Source organism: Sceloporus occidentalis, unplaced genomic scaffold (genome assembly GCF_023333645.1).
Source record: "Sceloporus occidentalis isolate IW3139 unplaced genomic scaffold, rSceOcc1.0.p SCAF_166, whole genome shotgun sequence".
In the NCBI taxonomy this organism is placed as follows: Eukaryota; Metazoa; Chordata; class Lepidosauria; order Squamata; family Phrynosomatidae; genus Sceloporus; species Sceloporus occidentalis.
This window is the reverse complement of record NW_028317146.1, coordinates 280,290-305,637: the sequence shown is the minus strand read 5'-3', so window position 1 is coordinate 305,637 and position 25,348 is coordinate 280,290. Positions and strand designations below refer to the sequence as shown.

The following is a 25,348-nucleotide window of genomic DNA, read 5'->3' as shown; positions in this document are numbered from 1 at the left end:
TTGAGTACAGACAGGTTACATCACAGTGAAAGGACTTTTGAATTCCCATGGGTTCATAAAGGGTTAATTTAAAAAATGCTTAATCTTTAATAGATTCTTCTATTAAAAAATCTGTCTTTTTAAATTATTTTTTTTAAAAATGTTAAAAAATTATTGGGAAATAGATTTTTTCCTTTACAATATAGTGTGTTCTGTGTTTAATATCTACTCTATATTTGCATTATACCTGAATTTTCTGTTGCAAACTTGCATTTTTTGCCAATCCATATGCACTCACATTTTAGTGAATAGAGGTTCATTTCAAACTGTCTTACAAGCACGAGTGTTGATAAAAGTTCATATTGAACAAGTGAATAGTAGCATTTATAAACATATACTATTTTCTTTTTCTCGATGTAACACTGTGACAGAAGCCTCCATCACTGGGGCCGCTGCAGAGGCCTGACAGCATGCCTCCTCCCTATTGACTATGGGCCCTGGCTTTGTAACGACTTCTGTGTCTACCCCCAGATGTATATCATCTCATCATTTGCTGAGGGGATTATCTCTGGACAGCCATGATATGCAACCAGGAAGAGACCTAATATGTTGTATAAGTCAGTCGACCGCCCCAGTTCCTCCACTACAGACATTTACCCTGGCCAAGCCATCCCTGGAACTGATTTTGGCCAGTAATAGATAGTGGAGGTTGGGATTCCAGTGTATTGTTAATCCCTTTACTGACCCTGTTGTCTCTGGGAGGCAGATTAAGGGGACAGTTTGTATCCCAATATCTTGATTTATGTCAGTGTGTGATTTGCTGGATATATCCAGCCATGTGTGTGAAAAGTAAAGTAGTCTTCATTTTGGTTATACCCTACACTGAGTCTCGGCTAGTGACTGGGAAACCGGGGAAAGAGTGTGTTGTCCCAGGCTAAGGGATCACAAGCCAGTGGAGGTAGTCGGTCAGACTATCCAGCTCCGTGACAAGTGAAATGTACATTTGTATGAAAGTTTTATATTAACTACATGGGACATATGTTGATATTTATACCACTTTTAATAAAATCGATAATGCTAACCCTTAATAGTGCTCTACTCCACCAGCAAAAGAACTTTCTAACTGGGGTGAATGGGTAACACCAGATATTTTTAGGTAGGGGAGAATTTTTACTTAGGAGTAAATTATATGTGTATGTTTGTGTGTGTGTGTATGTATGCATATATATAATTTGCTCTGTAGTATGTTTTGCAGTAAAAATTAATTACAGAGAAAAATATAAGTAGGCAATGAAAATGAAACCAGTATTTACAGTGCATAACACAACATAAAGATTTGCATTAATATATATATATATATAACATCCCTTTTGTACAACATTTTAAAGGTCTCTCATTTTAAGTCAGAACTATATCTATGTTTTTCTCCGTGGAATCCTTCTAAATGCATTTATTTTAGCAGCAGGTTGTCCCCAGTACAACTTTTGTCTTAGGTTCAAAATACAGGTTGCTTGCCTGCCTGCCAAGAAAAAGAGGTTTATTATGACACAAGAAACTACAATTTTGCTGATGGAATGGCATTGAATTGACTAGTTAGGGATGCATGACATATGCCCCTATAAAAAAAGAAGAGAGTGGATTTGTGACCTCAAGTTGAGCAGTAGTTGACTTTTCCCAGGCAGTATGATGTGGCTCTCGGTATGGAGGACAAGCTCTTTCTTTTCAGCTTTTTCCATAATAACATTAGAAAATAAATGGTGTTAAGTGTCACCTGGAGCATTTGAAACGAAGCAGCATACTATGTAGGTATAAGGATAAATATAACTTATTTTCTTAAAAAGTGAAACTATTTACATTGTTTTGCTTTTTGGTAAATGCAATGATTTGCAGAGAAATAGTTTGCAGTCCCACATATTGTGATGTAAGTGTTTACTACTTATTAAAGCAGATATTTTAAATTTTCCAGATTCCTACATTTTATGGATCTATAAACTAAATAAATAATTATATTATAATTATCTACATGATTTGCATTTACATATATACTGAAACCTCACCTAAACTGGAGAAGATATCAAGCTTAGGGTCTGCTTGATTAGTGGGGATTTTTCATTAAGTTAACGCTCTCCTGGTATTGGTATACTGGGCTTGGCTCAACAGGGGGCCCTTTAGAAAGCAGGAAGCCGGGACCCATCTCTCTAGGGGGCCCGATCAACCACTGCGACCATTTATTCGCAGGCATCTCAGAGCCCTTTCTAAGTCTAAGTCCTTTCTAATTTCGAACCGGCATGGTGTGCAAGCACCGGACCCCAAGAGAGGTAAGGGAGTGGGCAAGGGTATATATGTTTTGTATGTATGCGAACATGACTGTATATATACGTGTATATGAGCATCATTGTCTATAGATACATGTGTGTGAGCATACATGTCTACGGATAAGGGTGTGTGAGCATGCATGTCTACGTATAAGGGTGTGTGAGCATGCGTGTCTACGTATAAGGGTGTGTGAGCATGCGTGTCTACGTATAAGGGTGTGTGAGCATGCATGTCTATGGAAAAGGGTGTATGAGCATGCGTGTCTACAGATAAGGGTGTGTGAGCATGCATGTCTATGGATAAGGGTGTGTGAGCATGCATGTCTATGAAAGCATTTGTATGTACGAGCATGAATGTGGGTTTGTGTGTTAGCATAGCTGTGTTTAAGTGTGTTTACATACATCATGTGTACCAGAGTGTGTGTTGGAGGGAGGGGCAAGGAGCAAAGAAGGCACAAACAAGCTGTTTGAGGGTAATGATGGCACAGACAAGTTTGAGGACAATAATGGTACAGACTAACTATGTGGGGCAAAGATATTAAGGGGCTTTAGCAAGTTAGGCGCAAAGGCTTCTGGGAGGTTAGGATGACACCGATAAGCTGCTTGGTGGCAAAGATGGTACTCACAAGCTGTTTTGGGCAAAGGTGGCACTGTGGGATATGTTGCTTGGTGAAGTTGGGGGGGCTGTGTTTTCTTCTCATGCCCCTGCATGGGTGCATGGCACAGAATCAGTCTGTAATGGTGCTCCCAAACTATGAGGTAAAGGAGAAGGGAAGTAGTGTGTGTGTGTGTGTGTGTGTGTGTGTAAAAACACAAAAATACCACCAATGGTATATTATCTAAGAACCACAGGCATACCCCAGCTAAAGTATACACTTACAGGAGCCACACTGAAACAAGTGTGGATAAAATGCAGGCAAGATAAATCCAGAAGTCCAATGCAAACAAATCAATTCAACATCTTCTCTACACGTTTCGCCCAGGCATGCGACATAGCTCTCCAGACAAATGTGCAGCATGTTGCAGGCTGGGAATAGGGAAGCTAAGCAGAGTACAGGAGAAACATAGCAAGCAAAGGGGGCGGAGCAAGGAACAGGGAGACGAGGGGGGGGCACAAGAGAGAAGCAGCTTCGCAGCCTGAATGGAGCCTGACACCTTTTAATATTCATTTATCATGGACTCTGATGTTGTGACAGATGTATTAGTACAATATATTCAGATATTCTTACTTTTGAAATCTTATGGTTGATTTTAGCTAGTGATGAGTCAGGGATAGATTATCACAATTTTTTAGAAGGATATAGTTGTTATACTTGTCAAAAGTACTATGAGAAAGGCAAGAAAAAAAAGATGCCTCATCAACTGTGAACATAATGAGTGCATGTAGGTTAAAATAATGTATTATCAACATGATGCCTTGATTGAATCTATTCTTAAACCTGTGTGTTCAATAAATTTACTGTAAATGTAAAATTCCTTCAAGTACATCTATAAAAGGACACTCTGGTATCCATGCATTATTCAGAAATTATTAAACACACATTGAGAAGTATCATTATATCATTCCAAAAAGTTAATTTATGTGCCTTACATATTTGTTTGTCTACTTGGCATATTTGCTTATCAACATGTATATTTGGCATGTTAAAATAAATTTCCACTAAAATATAGCCATATTCTGTAGTTATTATTGGGCAAATCAGATGTAAGGCAGCAGTAAGTCAAGGTAGATCCCAGCCTGTCTCACATACAGTAGCTTAAACTTAAGCACAAATCAAGCTGAGTTACATTCTACAGATACCACAAAAGCTCACTGTTCAACAGAACACAAGTTCTGAATCAGCTTTAGCTTATGTTTTTTTTCTACCTCCTGACAAGCTGGACAAAGCCAGGCACCTTACTTGCCCGGTAGACTGACACTTAATGTGAAGTGCATTTGATTTTTATGATTGACATGAATTATGTGAACCTAAGGACCTACATGTCATAATAATTTCTCCCTAAAATATTTATAATCCCTTTTCTATAAAAAAAGAATGAAACTGTTCTTGGTTCTAATTGATTGGTTATTATTCTGTTGGCCTAAAAGGTCTGGCTGTGATAAAATTAAATAACTGTGTAGACAACATTTTTGTTCTGTCCATGTTTAATTGCTATTTTTGTCATCCATTAAGCCCTTGTGTTTCTTATGTTTTATTTTGCGTGATCATTTTCATAGACATACTGCAGTGCCATCATGCAGTTGTAGTATGGTGTACACCATGGCCCTCCAGTCGCAAAGAGACTTGAGAGCCTGCATCAGCACTGTAACGAGCCATTGTTTTGCAACTATGCTTTAGATATGTGCATTCATATTTGTATGAATTGCAAGTTTTTGGCAAATTCAGTTATTCGCACAAAGCCATGAAAAAAAGGCCTTGTCCCTGAAGCGGGCAAAAACAAAAATCTGCTATTCTTTTATCTTTTATCTCTTGTATCTTCTATTCTTGTCCGCACTTCCACGGACATAACCTGGCGAATGTATGCTAAACTGGCGGTACTTCCAGTAACGCCTTCTGCCCAATCCTCCACTTGTGGGAGAGAACATCACAGAAAGTGCCTCCATTTTGTCCTAGGGTGAACTTCCACCAAAATCGCAACACTTTTGCTGATGTCCTCTCCTTTGATTGGGGGATCAAGGGAGAGGATGTCAGTGAAAGCACAGTCAGTGTTAGATGGGGTAAATATCTCTCACTAATACAATGCTGAGCAGCAAATGAGTTCAGCATATACATCTCCTGCTAGGCAATAGAACTGGAGGGCAGGGGAAAAAATAAAAATCATGATAAGGATGTTGATAAATGCCTCTGCATTTATATGGGAAAAAAGTTAAATTTAGTGTGACGTCAGGCTTATGCATTAAAATGCATTTGATTAAAGCATTTTATTACACCAGTGCACTTTGTATGTTTTTGTGGCTTGTCATGCATCTTACACCTATTTGGATATATTTAGTATAACAACTTTTACAACAAGCAATTGATTATTTTTGACAGCTTCAATTTAAAAATAGCCTAGATCAAAAACAAATGCTTCTGTTTCTTATAAGTGACAATGCAGTTCACTTTAGATAACTTTCAGCGTCTTGTACTTTAAAGTACAGTGCTGTTTTCTGTCAACACCAAAGTAGCAATCATTGAAAGATTTCAAAGTGGAGCAAACTGCTACTTCTACGTTTATAGCATCTGACCCTTAATGTCATCACTCGTAAAAGTAATAATAAAACACAATTGAGGTAGGATCTTATAGGAAGGAGGAAAAAAGATAACATTGCTGTGTAAATAAAGACTAAAGAAAGTCAAAATTGTCCAAAAAGGGAAAAAAAAATAGAAAAAGAATACACAATCTATCCAGTAGGGGAGTAATTAACAAGGGTTTAAAGGTAGACCAGCCTATTCTTAACATTTAAGAAACAATATTTTTCTTTAAAATGCTAAAAGTGCACCAAGGACAGGCCATGTATACCGCTGACCAAGTTTGGTTGCATTTCTGCTCTCAGTTAAGAATGAGCCTGGACTGGCGATTGGGCAAACCAGGCTAGATGATCCAGGTCACTGACATTTGCTGCCAAGGCCATGTGGCCCCACTCTGTGTGTATGAGAGTGTAGCACGCAGCTCCCTTTATTCAGCCAGCAGCCACTCATACAACATTTAGCAGCCACTGGCCTTAAAGTGCCATGGATGGGCTTTTCCCCCGATCCGGCTTTGGTTTTGAACCACCATGAAACATCATATATTTGGCTAGGATTAGAAATGCAGCCAAGTTAAACTGCCAAATTAGAACATTGTTTATTATTAGTCAAAACCCATTTTTCCTCTGCACAATTAACTTTACTCAATCAATCAACACTATTTCTTTTTTTTCATTGTGCATTTTAATAAAAGGTAATTACACGTTTTCCACTTTTGCAATTCCGATTCAAAAGCTGATACAGGAACACACAAGAATCTGCTCTGGAAGCCTAAAGGAGAGCGCTTGAGTCTTGAAACACTGTAATGAATGAAAGATTTTTTTGCTGTTCACAGCGCATACCAAAAATGTAAACATGTACTTTCATGTATTGTAAACTGTTTTGTAAATGTTATTTGTATTTTTCATTACAGTGCATGTACCACAAGTAGATTAAAATCTTACGTTTTCCTAAATGCCATATAAGTGAAGAAAATCTTATGAGAATTACATTTTCCTTTGTTGGTTTAAAATTACAGCCCATTGCCTACCTGCTGCTTTTCACATCGTATTTCAGTGTACCGTATTTCCATTTGATGGAGACACATTTTTCAAGTGATTGTTGAAGCCCATTAAACTACTAGAATTGCTCAACGCTTTTAGAAAAGAAAACTCATGGGGTTTTACTTCCCATCTTTTTTTGCCTTTAGCACTGAAGAGAATACAAAGCCTTATGTTTTATGCTTTTTTGGCGAGTGTTTTGGTTTGATAGTTCTTTTTTCTTTTCAGTTGACTTTAACCCTTTCATTGTTTTAGGGCGTAGGGCTTCATTGTATAGGAATGTCAAACAGCTTGTTCAGGCACTGAATTAGTTTAACACAATTTTTGTGTTACTGAATGAAACTTCAGTAAACATATTTTGTTTAAAAAAATAATAATAAGGATACTGGGAATCTAGTAGTATTGAAATTCAATTCAAAGAACCAATTTAAAACACTTGTAATATTTTGGGTTTCCACTCCATAAAGTCACACATGCATTATGTGTGTTTTCTTTTTTAACACACTTCAAAGCAACTTCTAATCTAGATAAAGGTGATGAGAATGATTATGGATGGCAACATTACATAAAATCAATTTATTAAATCACTGCTGTGAAATGGATTATTTATTAGGAATTTTATTTATTAGGTCAGCGCAATAATATTGTATTCATGTAATAAAAGATAAAGTGGCCCATAATAATGCCTTAAGTGTTGATGGGAAGGTAATTTGTTTTTAATTTAGGGAAATGGAGCATCACTTTAGTAATATATAATAGATCAATTATTTAGAAATGTTATGTATTTTTCTCATCTACTCCATAGTAACCATTTTTATTGTAGCTGTTTTATCCAGTGTAATCTATGCCTTTTTTGTTTAAGGTTCTTATGAGAAATATGGTATTGAGATTTTGTTCATGTATATATTATCCATCTGCTTTTATTACAGATTTATCTTAATCAATATATTTTAAAATATTACATTGATTTAAGTGCACTTCTGTTGAGTGCTAAATACTATGTAAACCCTCATAACTACAATCTGCTTCTACAAGATATACTTTCATTTAAAATGCATTATTAGAGCTTTAATATAAAGTCACCATATTATATAGGTGCAGATATCAAACTATTTCAGAAGGTTGTGTCAAATTATGCTATTAAGTGACCCTTATAGTAATGAATCATTTAATAACAGTTTTTGCAATTGATGATCTCTTGATTGGAAAGTTTATAGATGCCGTCAAATTATTTTAGACAAAAGTATAGTGTAGCTTCCCCCCTTATTAGAACGTACATTGTAGCTTACAATATATATTTATTAAGACTAGGACTCATGTATGCATTTCCCATCAATTCTGACAATGCTACAACAGCTACACTATTATATGAAACAGTCTTTTTTTTAATTAAAATAATTAGTCACCTCTCATCTACCTTCAGTTATACCATGGTGTTATAGTTTTGCATAAATTGCAATGTAAAATGCAAATTCAGTTTTTTGGTGGGTATGTTTGTGTGTTTGTATATGTATATAATCAATATACTATATATAAATATGGTATCATGTATTTCTATCACACTATTATAAGATGGCCTGAAGCAACAAATATGCACTCCAGCACTGACTTAGTATAGTATTATGCCTAAGATGCATAACTGAGAATGCGCTGATTCCAGTTGGAATCCGGTCAAGTACAATTTAGGTCCCACCTGCTCCATATAAAAAATGGTGAAACATTTAGAAAAAAATTACTGTTTCTAACTTTTAGTTGAAAAGTCTTTTACTCATCTATAAAAGGTAATAAAAAAACCTGCTAAATAGATTCTACTATTTGTCCTGAATTTAGAAATACCCAATGTTTTTTTGCTTTTTTCTACACATTATGGGGCAATAAGTACAGGTAGCGTTTTGCTATTTCAAAGCCGTTTTTTCCAAATCTGGTAATTCTTCCCCCCATGTGCCATTTCGGTTATCTTTGAATCCGGCCAATGCAATTTACCCCATCAAGTCATATATTTTTGAAAACTAGACAGCCCAGGGTATTCCAAATGCTAGTATTTTAACCCTTTCCAAGCACTTATTCTACCATCAGCCTTTGTCAAACTTTATGGTAGTAATTTCTTTTGCATTTGTTTTTTCACACGCATTTTACTTCAGGTATGAATAAACAGGTTCTGGTATATGTCACTATCATAAAACACCCCAATATGTGTTCAGCAACATCTCCCGAGTACAGCGATACCTCACATGAATGATTTTGCTATTTCAAAGCCATTTTTTCCAAATCTGGTAATTCTTCCCCCCATGTGCCATTTCGGGTATCTTTGAAGCCGGCCAATGCAATTTACCCCATCAAGTCATATATTTTTGAAAACTAGACAGCCCAGGGTATTCCAAATGCTGGTATTTTAACCCTTTCCAAGCACTTATTCTACCAGCAGCCTTTGTCAAACTTTATGGTAGTAATTTTTTTGCATTTGTTTTTTCACACACATTTTACTTTAGGTATAAATAAACAGGTTCTGGTATATGTCACTATCAAAAAACACCCCAATATGTGTTTAGCAACATCTCCTGAGTACAGCGATACCTCACATGAATGATTTTGCCTGGCTGTTTGGGGGCAAAAGGGCCACATTTGGGGCATGCACATTTTTCAATGTTGCACTTTGGCATTTGGGGATCCACTGCCCATGCCCTATTTGGTACATCTTTGAGCTGGGCCATTTCAGTGTGCCCAACAAAACCATATATTTTTGAAAACTAGACACCACAGGGTATTTTAAATGCTGGTATTTTAACTCTTTGCATGCACACATTTTACCACCAGCATTTTTTCAAAGTTTGCAGTAGTATTTTTGTGTGTGTATTTTTCCCACACACACCTACTTTATGTATGAATTTACAGCTCCTGGTATATGCCGCTGTCACATGACACCCCAATATGTGTTCAGCAACATCTCCTGAGTACAGTGATACCCCACATGCATGGGTTTGTCATTTTTGGGGGGAACTAAAAGGCCACATTTGGTACGTGTGCATTTTTCTAATTGGAAATTAGATGTGTGGCCATCCTTCCCCCCCCCCGTGTTAATTGGGACCTTGTTGAACCTGGCCAATTCAATTTACCCCATCAAGTAGACACCCCATGGGCATTTAATATGCCAGTATTTTAACTCTTTCCATGCGAGAATTTTTTAAGCTAATATGCTAATTTTAGGACTTGCTCACAAAAATATATTTTTTATATATATATTTAATTTTTTTTGCCTTTTTAAAAAAAAAAATTTAACATTTTTTTTCAACTTGAAGGTTCCCCTGATAGTGACATCAGTGGGAAATTATTTTTACATTTTACTGTTTTTTTACTATTTTTTTGTAATTATTATTAATTTTATTTTATTTTTAATTTATTTTTACTAATCACACTGTGATTAGAAAGCTGAGCTCCATTGACTTGCATGGTTGAATGCAGTACCTGTATTCAACCTGCAAGTGGAGCCAGAGTTCTCTAGAGGGTCTGGAGACCGTCTAGCGAACTTTTTCGACTTTATTGGTTTTTTTCCCGGGCCGCCGCCATCTTGCTGATGGCGAAGATCACCGGCAGCTGTCACAGTCCATCCCAAGGTAAGTGTTTGGTGTCGCTGGATGCCTCCTGATCGAGGCATTCCAGCGACACCATTTAAGTTTAGGAGGCGATCGTTGATTGTCCCGGCAATTGTCATCAAGGGGTTAAATTACCTACAATGGCGCTTCATAGTTCGATTAATTGTAACTTAATTACACTTATTTTGACCTACCAGAAAATAGCATGCACACAAAAATTGTATAATCAGCGTACAACTCCCTAAACAATAAAATGCCATCCAATCTGTTTTCAAGTTAATTTGTATTTTTAACAGGTAGCTAACTTAATTATGCTAAATAATTTACCCAAGGCTGAAGCTAGTTTATCATGATTTTACTTTGCACTGCAAGGGATTATTCCCCTTTGTCAAACATTTTGAAAATCTGGGCTAACCATGAAAAATGTATCCCTGTATTTTTCAAATATCGTCTGTTATTGTCCACAGGAGGGATTGAAGACACCATTGATACACTTATATAATAAAATCTCATGTTAGAATTTTGTATAGCATTTTTCAAGATAAATTTAATAACTAGATTAAATTTAAAATTATTTTTTTTTAAAACAGTGTGGTAATAAAGAATAAAACTTTAGATCCATGAAGGTATATTGTTGTATCTGAATACTTTGCTACATTGATTCATCATATACACCTAATGTTAGATGGACACTCTTTGATTCCTCAAAGAACTGTGAGTTCTGCATACCTTTAGTGAATAGTGAAGTTAGTAGGCCAAAACTCTATAGTAAAGCCCAAAATTCTGTGAGCACAATGCATTTCATCTTCTTCTTTCCTATATCCACCCCAAGCCACCCTGATTTGAAGTCAAGTGTCTACAGAAAGAAGTGTAACAGGACAGTTCTGTTTGGGTAATGTTTCTTTGTTATATAGAAGACCCTGGTGACTTTCTTCTTCATCTGTAAGGGCTCTTTTAATAGTAAAAAAAAAAAACCTACCAATACATGTTTTCATCTCTCTCTCCCTCTTTTTTCTTGACTCAAGTGTTCACATCCTGCAATATTGTCAAAGTAGATAAACGTATATTATTTGACAAAATAAAGACGTGATGTAGCCTTTAATCTCATCATATGGAGATATTAATGTATGTCTCTTGCACAAGTTGAAACAACAACCTGCTGAAAGCATCAAGCATCATTAAAAAAAAAAAATCCAATTACTGTATTTGCTCGATTATAAGACGACCCACCAAAATGTTAATATTAATTTAGGGAAAAAAGAAAAAGCCGAAATATAAGACCCTATATGAAAAAAGTTTTACGAGTAAATATTCACACATAAATAATTTTTTCATATTTAATAAAAACTATGATAAAAAAAAATGCATTTTTTGTTTTTATTTCCTTTTATTTGATAACCTGCCCTCAGTTATGCACATTTGGCCCCCAGATATGCCTTACACCCCCTATATGCCACTCTGCCTCCCTGATATGCCTTTTAATCCCCTCATATGCCACTCTTAACCCCTATACGCCACTCTGCCTCCCTGATATGCCTTTTAACCCCCTATATGCCACTCTGCTTGCCTGATATTCCTTTTCTCTCTTCTATCTTCTCTCTTTCATAAAATGGCAGCGCTTCCGCTGATGTCCTCTCACTTTTGCCAACGTCCTTTCCCCCAATTGGAGGTTTGTAGGAGAGGAAGTCACTAAAAGTGCCATCATAATGGCAGAAGTTGGCGCCAGGTTATGTTCGTGGAGATGCAGAGGAAGACAGAAAATAAACGGGGTGTGTGAAAGAACAAGAATGAGTGAGATTCAATGTAGGCAAATCATTTTGTTCCAAATTAAAAATGCCCCCAATTTTTGTCCTAACCAAAAGGGCAGGAAATGACATTCGTCAAACTGAAAAATGTGTTTGAATAATTTTTGGCCCGTTTGCACATATCTAGTAAGTAACACCAATGTGTTATGGTGACTGATTATACACTGACCTGTAGAGGCATGGACTCCACTAGACCTCTGAAGGTGTGCTGTGGTATCTGGCACCATAGTGTACATGGTCTGCAACAATGCTTAGGTAAGTGGTAAAGTGATCTTTTAAAGGTCAGGCACGAATTAAATTAAATTTAGTTCTGCAGCACCAGCAGATTCTGTAGCACTATTAATATAGGAGGACAGTAATAAAATACAATTCTAATCAATAATAAACAATTGACAAAAGTTAAGATAAACTGGAACAATCTATTAGGAGGTTGTGTTGGTGTGATACTGCTTTGGCAAGGATAATTATACAGTAGTGAGGGTCTTAATGGTGTGGAGATCTGGAAGCTGGAGAGAATGATTGGTTTCTTCCAGAATTTCTACTGTAGATTTTAGGGGGATAGATTGTATTTTTCTCTCATTAGGTGGAATTTTTTGAGCACTTTAATTTAGAATAAATATAGGGGAGATCCTGACAAAATGGGTAGAGGAATTCTTGAGACATTTTGGTGATACACCTTACTGCCCATTGCTCATATTAAAACATTTTTCATCTTATTCTTATAGACATCTGAAGCTATTACCTTACATGGGAATATGATTTTATTCAATTGTGTGTAACAGTTATTCTTTAGTATCTTCACAAGATTTAAATCCTTTGGAAATGTAATGAGAATTATTTTTAGTCAATTTTCACAAGCTTGCATTAAAGCAAAATTAGAAAGCGTTTGTTAAATAATAGATTTTTTAGAGGTTATGGAAGATTAAATCTGAGATTTTTAGAAAGTTAGAAAATTTTACTTTACTATGAATTGATTTTACATTACATTTTATTTATAGATTACACTATAACAAAAATTGTGAATACAAAATTTGATAGCATTAAAATGGAGAATACACAAAATTAAATATAATATAAACACATGACAATAAAGACATACTGGTATTGGTACAGAAGGAGAAGAGGGCCCTGTTTTTGTAATCTTAAAATTTATGAAGAGGTTGTGGAGAAATTAGACTAAAGTTGAAGAACTGCTTGTGTAATAATTATTTGGTTGTAGTGCGGGTCAGTGGCCTGGAGATCTAAACTTAAGGTTGCAGGTTGTGGGTATTAAGTAAATAGTCTTTAAAGTTAGAATATGTAGGCTAAAGTCTGACATTCTTCTTCTCAAAAGTATCTCTAGTTTCAAACAAAAAGTATTTCTTTACCCAACAGGTTTATCCATTGACGGTCAGTACAGTTTTGAAGAGATAGCTATTGACTGTCAATAGGAACCTCTCTTTTGAAACCAAAGTATAACATATATGTTTAATTAATTTAAGCATGTGTTTTCTTCTATTTGAGGTGGTGTGACTCAAATGAAGACAAATTGTTAAAAAAAGAATTTAATTTAGATTAAGGTGGCTGACTTTAAAGTGAAAATGGTGCTACTTTCCATTGGAGGTCTCGGGTTAATGAAAGATCCTATCTAAAAGTGAATTAAAGGTGTTAGCCTAACATGGTTTATTCTAGCAGATGCTACCTGTTGCCAGGGCCGGACTGGCACACCGGGAAATTTCCTGGTGGGCCGGCAAGTCTGTGGGCCGGCAGACCAACATTCAGAGCGGCTGTTGCATGGCCGTGACGTTCAGAGCGTCTATCGCACAGCCGCAACCGCCTCCTCCTAATAAAATTAGAGTGGCTGGCATGCACACACTGTGCCGCCCAGTTGCAGTGCCGCAGTGAAGCTCTTCATCCCACCCCTTTTGAAGACGTGACTCTCAAGGGGGTGAAGATTCTTCATGCTGTGCGTCTTCGTGTACATTTATCTGAGGCCATATTTTTTTGTTCATTATTCAGTTTCAACAACAAAAATGCAAAATTCGTGTTGAGTATCCACTGGTACAAGAGTAGGTCTTGTTCCTCACAATCTTCTGGGGCAAAAATAAATCTGCTGCTTTCATCTGACAGTGCCACTTTTGTGATAGCCCTCATTATCGACGAATTGTATGAACGCACAAAACAGACAATTTTCGTTTGTACAAAAATGAATGCACAAGTCTACTATACATTATTCAGGGCCGCCACAGTGAGTTTTTCCTGCCAGAAAGGATCAACTGACCTGTGTAATGCATTGTTAAATTCATGAGCCATTATTTATGAAACCTCTGACTTACGTATATGATAAGCATGACCAACCAAGCCCTTCTTGCAGGAGAAGCTCACTGGATTGACCTTCAACGCCTGTTTTTATAAACAAACCCATATTGTTGCATATACCAATTAGTACACGAAATACTGATTCAAAACTACTGTTGACTATATTCAAGTAATGGTTTAGCAGCAGATAAATAGTAGATTCTGTAATAAACAAAACATTGTCACCAGTTAGATATGATTTAATCTGTTCTTAAGTCAAATTGTTTTTGATGATTTAATGGCATATTCCTCATATGTAACAGACCTTAAATATTGATCACTTATGTATTTTTGTATTTTGCATAAAACTTGGTTTTGATATGTTTTGTTTAGTAGAAAAAATACATAAATTTTGGAATATGTGGTACATTAAATGGTTGGATTTTTTACTCTGATTCAATAAAATGTGCAGTTGCCCTTACTCAATTCTGTCACTAGAATGTCTTCCATGTATAACAAAAGTTTTGTTCTTCCATACAGAATATATTGGCGTTGAATCCAAAAACTCCTGTTCATGCATTTTTACATTCAACAGCAGTAAAGAAGCAGGTGAAAAGACACTGGAAACGGAACCATGACAAGAACTGTTCTGTAAGTTTTTTCTTTCTTTATTCCGAGGAAATGTTTAAAAGGTATTCACAAAAACTAGCGTAAGATTTGGTTTCAAGTCTTTTACCTGTTTTACCACTTTCATTATTTTATATTCATAATGTGGGGCATCTATTGGCTTCAGAATGTACACTTTTAACTAGACATTATCTAAGTGAATAATAGCATGAGGAAACAGAGGAGAGGTGGCCATCATTATTCCCTTTCTTTAAACCACAAATGTTTTAGTACCTATTCTTCAATTGCCTTCTTTGAGGGTGGCTGTAGAAATGCCATTGTTTGGTCAATTGATGTGGATAGAAATATTTCCCTATATCTAAAAAAGGTGTAATTAGCACTTTTCGTAGTCTTTTTGGAAATTCAGGAGAAACATGTTTATATGCAAAGCATCTGTGGGCATCTGCTTGATATGTCTTCTGATGTTCAAATCACATAACACAGTCTGTACATCACAATGCTTTTGACATTTTGATGTCAGAAAGCAAGTATTGGTGGTTTCTACCCATTTGCATAGGCATTTGCAATCCAGCAGGAGTTGCTGCATAAAGAGGCAAAACATTGAGGTTTCTCTGGTAACTCAAGTAGATTAACATTCAAACTTTTTTCTTAGTTTCATTGGTCACAGGGTGGCATGGGACTTCTTGCTTATTTTGACATGAGTCCTATTGTTTAGAAGGTAATAAAATAAAAGTTTTTACATTTTAAAAGTTAGCATTCTAAGTATTGTGAATCATTGGCATGAAAATGGTTCAGGCGTTAAATAAATGTTGATGGACCCTGGTTTCTGTAGTGCACAGGTGGTGCAACTTGCTTGTTTCAAATATTTTATGTAAAAGATTATATTGCACATTTTAAGTCAACTTCATGATATGTTGACATTCGCATGATTCAATAGCTAAACATTGAATAAGTATGCCAAATTGGGGTACACAGGAGCAGCAACACCTGTGGCGAGGACATAAAAGTAAAATAAGTTGAAGCACTGCTCGTATTGTTAGACTTTTTCAAACTCTAGATTGCCCCCATAATCCTGCTTTCTAATTGTCTATGGCAAACCATTTTTACAATCTGATTCAATTTAAATTTATTTGCTGGGATATTTAAGAATACCCTGTTGGCACCTGATGAAGTACATAGTGAACTTGGACAGACCGGGTCAATCTTATATCCCAGAAACCTCTGGTATAAAAATATTAGAGGAAACCCATATGATTAGCATTGACAAAATTGGGAAAATGGGCTAAGAATAGGCAATAATTGAGATACATTTTACCCAGTATTCTTAAGCAACCCCATTGGGAGCTAAATTCAATGTCCTTGCATTTAAAAAAATGCCATCCCTGTAAGCAATTCTATCCCCTGGGCACAAATTTAAATAAAAATGCTAATTGCTAATTACACATTTAGCCAGTATAATGCAAAATCACAGCACCTTGCGCATTGATTCTAAGTCTAAACTTCTACGAATCTAATAGGATCAAAGCAAACTTTTGTGCATCCAATTTAGATTGATTAAGTTCAATTAGGTTGCTATCAGAGATTCATACGAACGCACAAAATACAGTTTGCATGAATCCAAATGCACAAGTCTAGTAATTATATAATGACAAAAACTATTTTTATAATTTGCAAAACTAATACAAGAATCATCAATGATGTTATATCATTGCCATAGTCTATAGTCATTAAGAAAAACAAAAAACAATATTTACAGTTTATAATACCTACTTTAAATTAATGCAGAGTCATATGCAACCTGCATTACAAATAAAGGCACAGTTAGGTTTAAGAACATACAAGCATCCACATCTGCGTAGTTTCAGTCAAGATGCATGTTTTTGTTTTTGTTTTTTTTTGTTTATGGCTGAATCCAATAAACGCTTCCTCTATTCGCACCTATGTTTATTGAGACTTGTGCTGATTTTTCTGAGGGAAACTCAAGGTCACCCAAGCATCCTTGTCAGACAAAAGCTGCGTAGGATTGCATCAATGACTTTGGCTCGTAATTACAAATAAGGCATGTCAAATAGTTCTAGACACGAACAACGATGACCTTGAATAGTCAAGGGATTATCTATGTGATTCACTTTTGGAGAATTTCTACAGTTCCAGCTGATTTTCTTTTCTGTATAAACTACTCAACATTTAGTTTGTTTCCCACTCTTCTCCCCATCCCCAACCAAAGACAGACAAAAGGGGAATTGACATATCTCCAAGGTTAGCAAAAGCTCAACGAAGAGAAAATGTGTGGCAACTCACACCAGTTGCAAGTGTTGGGGTAAACACTGGTACAGGCCAAGTGTTTACCAAGTTGCTGCTGGTTCACATTGATTTAAATATGTCCCCCAGTGAATTTGAGCGAAGACACTATCATCCATGATAATGCTTGGGGAAAGTCATTGGTGCCTGGGAAGGATTTACTGAAATGTACCTTTATTTACAAAGTACAGTTCTTCAGCAAAGTTCTAAATTGTTATGAGTGTATGTTAGAGTATGGTGTGAGTGTGTATGGTGTTAGAGTGTCGGGTGTGCTTAGGGTTTATGGTTTGCAGCAGATAATGTGTGTATGTATATGTATGCTGCCTCTGCTACACTACATAAATGTATTCTCTATTATTGCTTGTAGCAATAGCATGGAAGTGGTCCCTACAGTCCCACCCCATATAGGGTCCATTTTGCCAACCATATATCGCCTGGTTGACACTGAAAGGGTAAACAGAACATAGAAAAAGTAAAGCTGCGCAATTTAGGTGATTGTTAATGTTTGCTGTTAACAAAAACAGTTGATTAGATAATTTAGACAATGAAAAAGAATTACAATTAACATTGTAGAATATAATATAAAGCACTGCTATTTTTAAAATTGTTGTCACATTTTTTCAGGCTTTGTGGTTTTGTATTTTGTTAATTTCCTCCTTAATCCATCATTCTTGCCAAAATCTTCTCATCTGTGGGCCATTTTGAATTGGGTATATTGTGGTTGAAATATCTGGCTAAGCTTGTGAATCACGAATTTAAATTTGTTCTGTATTACATAAAGCTGAAAACACAAAGGAAGACTGTAGGTAGGCTTCTGTATTAGTGATGATATTATATATATGTAGAATGTAAGCTGCAAAAAAAAATTGTAATAGAATGTAATTTTCTTTTGCTATTGAATTCGATTTGACAATACATTTCTAGCATGTTTATTTTAAAATGATTAGAGAACTATAAAATGCTGTCCAAATATCAACTTAAAACAATACATTTTATTTACTATGTTTCAGATATGCATGGTAATTTCCTGCATTTCTTTTTTAGGATCATCAACCTCTCTTGTGATTTAAAACATATCTGTATAAACTAGGAACTGTCACGCCCTATTCAGGCTGTGGAGCTCCTTGTCCCTAGGTTCCCCTGTCTCGCTACAGTTCCCCTGTCTCTAGGTTCCCCTGTCTCGCTACAGTTCCATTTCAGATGGAAATCGGAAATGAAATTCAGTGTCAGTCGGCCACAATCACTCTCTCTCTTTCTATTACATTCTCATTGACTGTCTTTCTCACGGTCTCTGAATGGCTCCCTACTTTTTCCACTGACAGCTTCCTGTTCTGTCTCTCGCAGCTCTGGTTCTTTTCTAGCAGCCTCTTCTTGTTTTTCTATCTTCTTTCTTCATCCGGGGAGAGGATGTCAGTGCAAGATTTTTGCGGAAGTTCATTTGAGGTTATTTTTGGGCAAAATGGCGGAGCGTCCGGGCACACACACTCCCCAGATCCTCCAACCTGGCCCCTTCTAACTCTCTAGTAAAGCACAGTGGTCCCCTTGTGCCACTCCCCATTAACGAACACATGGACTGCACAGTCAGTCTAACACACACACATATTACACATACACACTAACCGACGTCTACACTTACACATACGCTATCACACTAAAACAGGGGTTCTCAAACTGCGGCCCTCCAGCTGCTGCAAGACTACATCTCCCATAATGCTCCTTCAGCTAAGGGGCTGGCTGAGGAGTATGGGAGATGTAGTCCTGCAGCAGCTGGAGGGCCGCAGTTTGAGAACCCCTGCACTAAAACATTCTCACTCAAAATGACCTATACTTTACCACTTGTGTTGTTACAACACACACAGAACGGGCTCCTTTCACACTAGTCTTGGATTTTGCAGGAGAAATTTTGAGATTTCTGTGGCAAGGTGTTTTTTTTTAACTTTTTGCCCAGCTGTAGCAAGAAATAATAACTATTTAATCAAATATGAAGGAAAAAAGTATGTTTACTTACTTAAATAAATAATAGTGTTTTATGCAATGATAGTACATTTTTAGATACATGCTTCTAACATCTAATTTCATTGGCAATGACAGTGCCTCTCGTTTACGCTCTGATAAGCAAACCATTTTAGATATCTGACAGATCGGACAATTTCTGTGTAAACTGTAGTTAAAAAACCCCCACACAATTGTTTTTTGTTTTATTAAAAATTGCAGTTCATTGGCCATTGTTTTAGTATGATTGGGAGATTGCTTGATGCACTTGTTATGTATTAACCTCTAGCACAAAACCACTCACCACCCATTTATTCATTTTCTGCTTCATTTGTTTTTACCTCAATATTGCAGTTGCTATAGCAAGAGAAAAAAATGAGAAAGTAAAAATAAAATTACATTCATTTTTAAAAAAACCATGCACAATAATTTGTGTATATGCATTTTTAGTTGTTATAAATGGACACTGTAAAAGAAAAATTCAAAGGCAATATCATGTGCATTACATTTGAACGCAGTAAATACATATAATACCTTCTAAATAGCAAATCTAACCACTTAATGGATGACTGATCTTAAGTATATGGAAAGATAAAAAATATATATATACAGAAAACAGCAAAAAGGATATTTTCCAAATTAATATTAGGAGCTATAGAACCTACAGAATCAATAATAGGAGAATAAAATTATAAGAATTAATTTTCAAAAAGTAGATCCTACAACAGCAGACCAAATGTATAATGTATGTCATTACAATAGAATACATAAGAAAAACAGCTTTTTTTATTAAAAGCAAGTGACTAAACTGTGCAACAGAGATTCCATCACACTCTATAATTCGAGGCCATACTTCTACTAAGCAAACTGGGTACTTTCCCAGAAATACCAGCTTTTTAGAAGGCTACTAAGAACTTTTAAATGCTATTTTTTTTTTTAACGCACCATGCAATACCCATTAGTCAGTCTTCCTCATATACATCTTCTACCATTATAACCGAACATGAACGCTGCATTCCATACCGGTTGCTCCCCAGACACCTCTCCTCTCTGCCAATCTTTTTAATTTGCTACCTGTGCCTTTCACGATTCAATTTTAAATACTCACTCTCACCTACAAAGCGCTTTTATAGGTTTCTGTGGTGTTTGGGATCACAAACCAGTTATATGACCTCATAACAGTTTTCTTTTGGCAGGAGTGATGTCATCAAATGAGAGAACTGTAGGTTGGTTGCTGTTACATATGTATTTAATCAAAACTTGTGTTTGACATTATAGTGGCGATGAGGATCTGGATTTTGTCAAAGATGATAAATTCTGTGATAGGGAGTAACCCTGAGAAGACAGGAACTTCCACCAGTGACAGAGTAAGAAGAGACGAAGCATAACTCAGCTTTAACAAACATATATACCAGGAGCACGGCTTTAAATATAAATTACAGATAGTGTCTAGTAACAAATAAACAATACTTACTGACAGTTGGTGGCAGCCTTTCTAAATATATTTAAAAACCACAGAGGTAAACTGTCAGCAACCTTATAAATGCATTTGGGAGCTGCTGGAGTAATTAAAGACTGGGGATTGATACTCATATGAATATAGTTATATGTTGTTTAGGTAAATGGCTGTGGTTGGTTCACTGTCGGAATTCAATGCGGAACCAGAAAACTGGCTATCCTGGGTGGAAAGACTTGATCAGTATTTAATTGCAAACAAGGTAACAGATGGGAAGTGTATGTCTGTGTTGCTAACTGATTTGGGTAAAGACGTATACTGTATTATGTGATTTAGTATACCCCCCCAAAAAAAACGGTATCTAAAACTTTTGAAAAGATAAATCCAATTTTAAGGCATTATTTTAACCTACAGTCAGTAGAAACTGCAGAACGATACAAATGTTATAGTAGGCAACAGGAACCACGTAAAGATGTCATTTACAATGGCTTTACGTAAATTAGCTAGCACTTCTGATTTTAGGAGCTATTTATCAATAGTCCTCGGAGACCAATTTGTTATAGGCCTTAAGTGAGAAGTTATTCAAAGGAAATTCTTGTCAGATCTGACTTTAAAAAAAAAAAGGGCACAGGCAATAGCTGCAATTATGGAGCAAGCTGTGAAAGAGGCAGAAACATTGCAGTGGTCTGTGGCAAAATTACCGATAGAAGGAAATATACAACAAACTAATATTGTGAGACAAAAACATGCAACTTCAAACACAAAGCAAAGTTATAAATCTTCAAATTTAATGTCCAATACACTGTTCCAGATCTGGTGCAACAGGCCATGATGCAAGATTAGCAGCAGTATCAGTTATTAATAAAGTCAAACCATAAATTGACATCCACAAAAATAAAACTCCAGACATATTTATTAGAGACTCAAAAATGGGTAAATAGATGAGCCCTACTTCAAAACCCAATCAGAACTTCCACAACCACTATATATATTAAGGAAGGGTGGGCACCCACTGTTTGGTTGCCAATGGATTGATGCATTTGACTTTCATAGTATTGCCCTAAAAAAAAAATTCTTTTTGCCGCCATTCCAAAAATTTTAAAGCCGTCCACTTCCTTTTGCATTAATAGGCACGAAACTGGACTGACTTCAGCCTTCCCCGACTGCTGACAGAATTTACAAAGAGCAGAGTAAAATGATACAACATTTTGAAAATCGCCCATGAGAAGTAGATAGCATGTGGATGGAATGCTACAGGACATGCCTTGTATGAGGCAGCAAAAGTAAAGGAAGTTCCTGAGTCAGTCTTTTTTCCATCGAAAACTATTTCAGTGAGCAATGCAAATATTACATTGAAATCACAAAATTTCAGATTGTGAACACACTACATCAGAAACGCATGGAGTTCAGCCAAAACAAGATGCACGATTCAGAATGTCTGCCTAGTTTATTCGGTTATGTGTGTGAAGCTGTTCCTATTCTTCCAAGATAATTTCCCTCAATGTCAATATGTCCCATGTCAACAAGAACAGCATCTACCAGCTGCACAAGGAAATACTTAGCGGCACGGAATCATGAATCCACCTTGATGGCTCCAAATAAATGAGCGGATCAGACACTTCCAGAAACCGTGGAGACTTAGGAAATGACTACTGTATATAATGTTATTTTTTAGCCAGGGTTAAGAGAAATCTTAATGTTATTATTTGTTTTATATTTATGAAAATATTTTGTTATGGAAAGCAAGGAGGTGTAGTGTTCTGGATGACAAACCACTTCTAGGGAGTCACACAATTGTATTCTCTTGGCATGAGTTCTGTCATCAAGTGGGAGAATTATAACAAATCTAGTGCAAAGTGATTAATTTAGGGCAAGTAGCAGAAAGATTACACTGATTGTTATGGTTCTTTAACACTCTTTTCCGAGCTAGTGGTATAAAGAAAGCCAAACCCATGTACAAATTGTAACTTGCATTCTCACCTGTCAGGGGTTGGTTTACAAAAGGAAACCAATCCATATAGAGGATTTGAAATAATCCTCTCTTTCATATAACAGGGGAACACTTTAAGACATTATAGCATGGAGACTTGGGATGTTTGATTAGGTGTAGTGTCAATAAGTGCTATTCTGAATGATTATTACCCTTTTGTGATCTCATTTGAAATGTAAGGCAGATCTCTGTTTTATTTTAAACATTATAGACCATGGCATGCTTTGTTCATGTTAGTATCCACTATGCCATGTATTGATCATTTAAGCTGGTGTGAGAGCTTTAGTCAACAACATTGCGTTGTTTGACATTTTATTTTACTTAAAGCAAAAATAATCCATTGTCATATACTAGTGCTAAACTGCTGACCATTCCAAATTATTTTGTGAGTCCCTGTTTTTCCTTGCTTGAAATCAGTCAGATGTTTGCATAGTGATCCCTTGCCATCTAACACAAATCAAATTGTATCTTTTTTTCTCTTTCCTTAAATTGAAGATGCTAGAGATTTGACAGTTGATGTTTCCTTACAAGATATCCCCCACACCCCCCAAACACTGTTTCCACACCCTTTCAATGACAGGGGTAAAAAGTCATTGTCCTTATCTGCCCTCCATTGATGGACCTCATCCCAACCAACCTGTGTGATTTAGAGGTGGGGTAATAGGTGTTTACATTTATGCTATGGGATCTATGCTTCTCACCTCACCTTTTAGATAAATAAATAATTCCTTGTTTCATAACATATTCCAAACATATTTTGATATATGGCCTTTTTTAGTACATACCTACCTTAGACATATGGTTGAAAAGTAAGGTCTTCTGAGAAGGATTTTGCCTTATACAAAATACCCTATGGTTCTTACAGAAGATTCTTTTGTATGAGGTACCTTAAGAATGAATTGTGAGTACATTGGCTTTTCATTCATAACATAGCTATATGGTTTGTTTCATCATTGAGGTGTTCGTCTTCTTTGTTTCCTCCAGTTTATGCTTTATACTCTCTCCATGCACTACATAATGATATTGAGGACAAATGAAATTTCTGCATAGGAAAAGAATATTGACACATTTTAGTAACTGTTGAGCGACCACCACGACACTGAAATATAAATTAAATATTAGATAATAAGATTTTTTTTTAATTATTACAGTGAAATACCCTTACATATTTCTGCCTTCAGTTTGCTAACAGGAATTGAATACCTTTTCCAGTTCACAATAACAGATACTATCCTCTGTGAGTAAACCTTTTAATTTAAACACTGGCATGGTAGCATGGAATTGCAGAATATAAAGTTGTTATTGATCAAGCACACTGATAAAATCCTATTTCCGCAGAGTGGTTCAATATTCTTAAACATAATAAAAATGAAAATATATAGGTGCCATCTTTTGTCATTGTAATCACTACTGACACAAAGCAGATTTTTTTTAGTGTTCTTAAGTGTTTATAAGAAATATGGTGTATTTGCCAGTAGGTTTAAAGAATGAAGTGTGGACCACATTAACAGGTGAATTGTAAAAAAGAATTAAGACGTGCCCTGGGGCAATCTAGCAATTTAGCATTGTTTTATGTATCCTACCAGTAGTAAACATCCTTTCTCAATCCCCTTTTATTAAACAATACTAAACTACTCTATTTCCATTCAAACTACTCTATTTCCATTCAAACTATAATGCAGTGGAGACTCGTAGAAGTTCTTGCAATAGCTTCCATTAAAACCTGAGTGCACAAGTATTCTACCCTTTTCCCTGGAATGATTCTATTGATCTACAGCCCTGTCACACTACATTTTTTGAATGGGTTAGAGAATAGTTTGGGTCAGAGCCAGAATTATGCTCCAGGACCATCTAGACACAAATCTTACTAGTTCCCCCATTTCCTGGAGAAAAAAAACAAATGTAATAAAAAGTGATATAAAAGATTGATATTTTGGAACTGGAGTGTATTCTAATTGCATGGTCAGAAATGAACAGTATGAAGGTAGGGTCGACCCAATTAAGCAGCTCTGTACTGCCTCTTATGGTGCCCCATAAAAGTATACCTAGCTTGCATCATGGGAAATACCTGGATCTTTGCTTGACAAATATTGAAAGCTGGATGTTGTATATTTCTTGGAATATATTTTGACAAATATATGCTCTACCTTCTATGTTCTTTATTTTTTGCCCTACTACTACTACAGTATATAATTTATTACTATTTTCATGGATATTCTATGTCTGAAAGCTTAACTTCAACATACATCATCACTGAGGAGCACTTAAATCATTGCAACACTATATATTTTCTATTTTCTTTTTTATATATGCTCCAAATGTGCAATTGTGACTACATACAATTCTAAGGTTATTGTATTATTTTGTATTATTTTATATATATTGCTTAAATTTTTGAACTCCACTGTTCTCAAGAATCACCATTGTTTTTTTTAATCTTATGTTGATTTAAACACTGGCCACTTTGCATGGAGTGTAAGAAGAGGGGAGCGATCATTGGTCCCCCTAATTAAATAGGGCATCCTGGGGCAACTATTTCCTTTTTATTGAGGTTTAGGATGGGGGACTCACAAGTCACATTGTAACCTTCTGGAGGTTCATAAATTCTTTAAAGATGCTTGCTTTTTTTAACTTACATATACATGACTCTCCTTCAGTTGACTGTTATGGGTGTTAAGAGGTAGTATGTTAGATGGACTTTTGTCTAACTCCTGTTAATTTGCTGCTGCAAACTCATATTTTTGAC

General features: G+C 35.9%; 1 protein-coding gene across 1 annotated transcript in view; it reads left to right on the top strand.

Moving 5' to 3' along the window:
* Window positions 1–14,144: 14,144 nt before the first annotated feature.
* Window positions 14,145–25,348, top strand: part of LOC149279414 (dihydropyrimidine dehydrogenase [NADP(+)]-like) — a gene marked incomplete at its 3' end in the record, with an annotated part of 261,334 nt that continues 250,130 nt past the window's right edge. Inside the window, exons 1-2 of the mRNA XM_089501186.1 lie at window positions 14,145–14,186; window positions 14,777–14,887. Coding sequence (XP_089357312.1) covers window positions 14,145–14,186; window positions 14,777–14,887 — 153 coding nt within the window. The remainder of the gene's footprint in view (window positions 14,187–14,776; window positions 14,888–25,348) is intronic.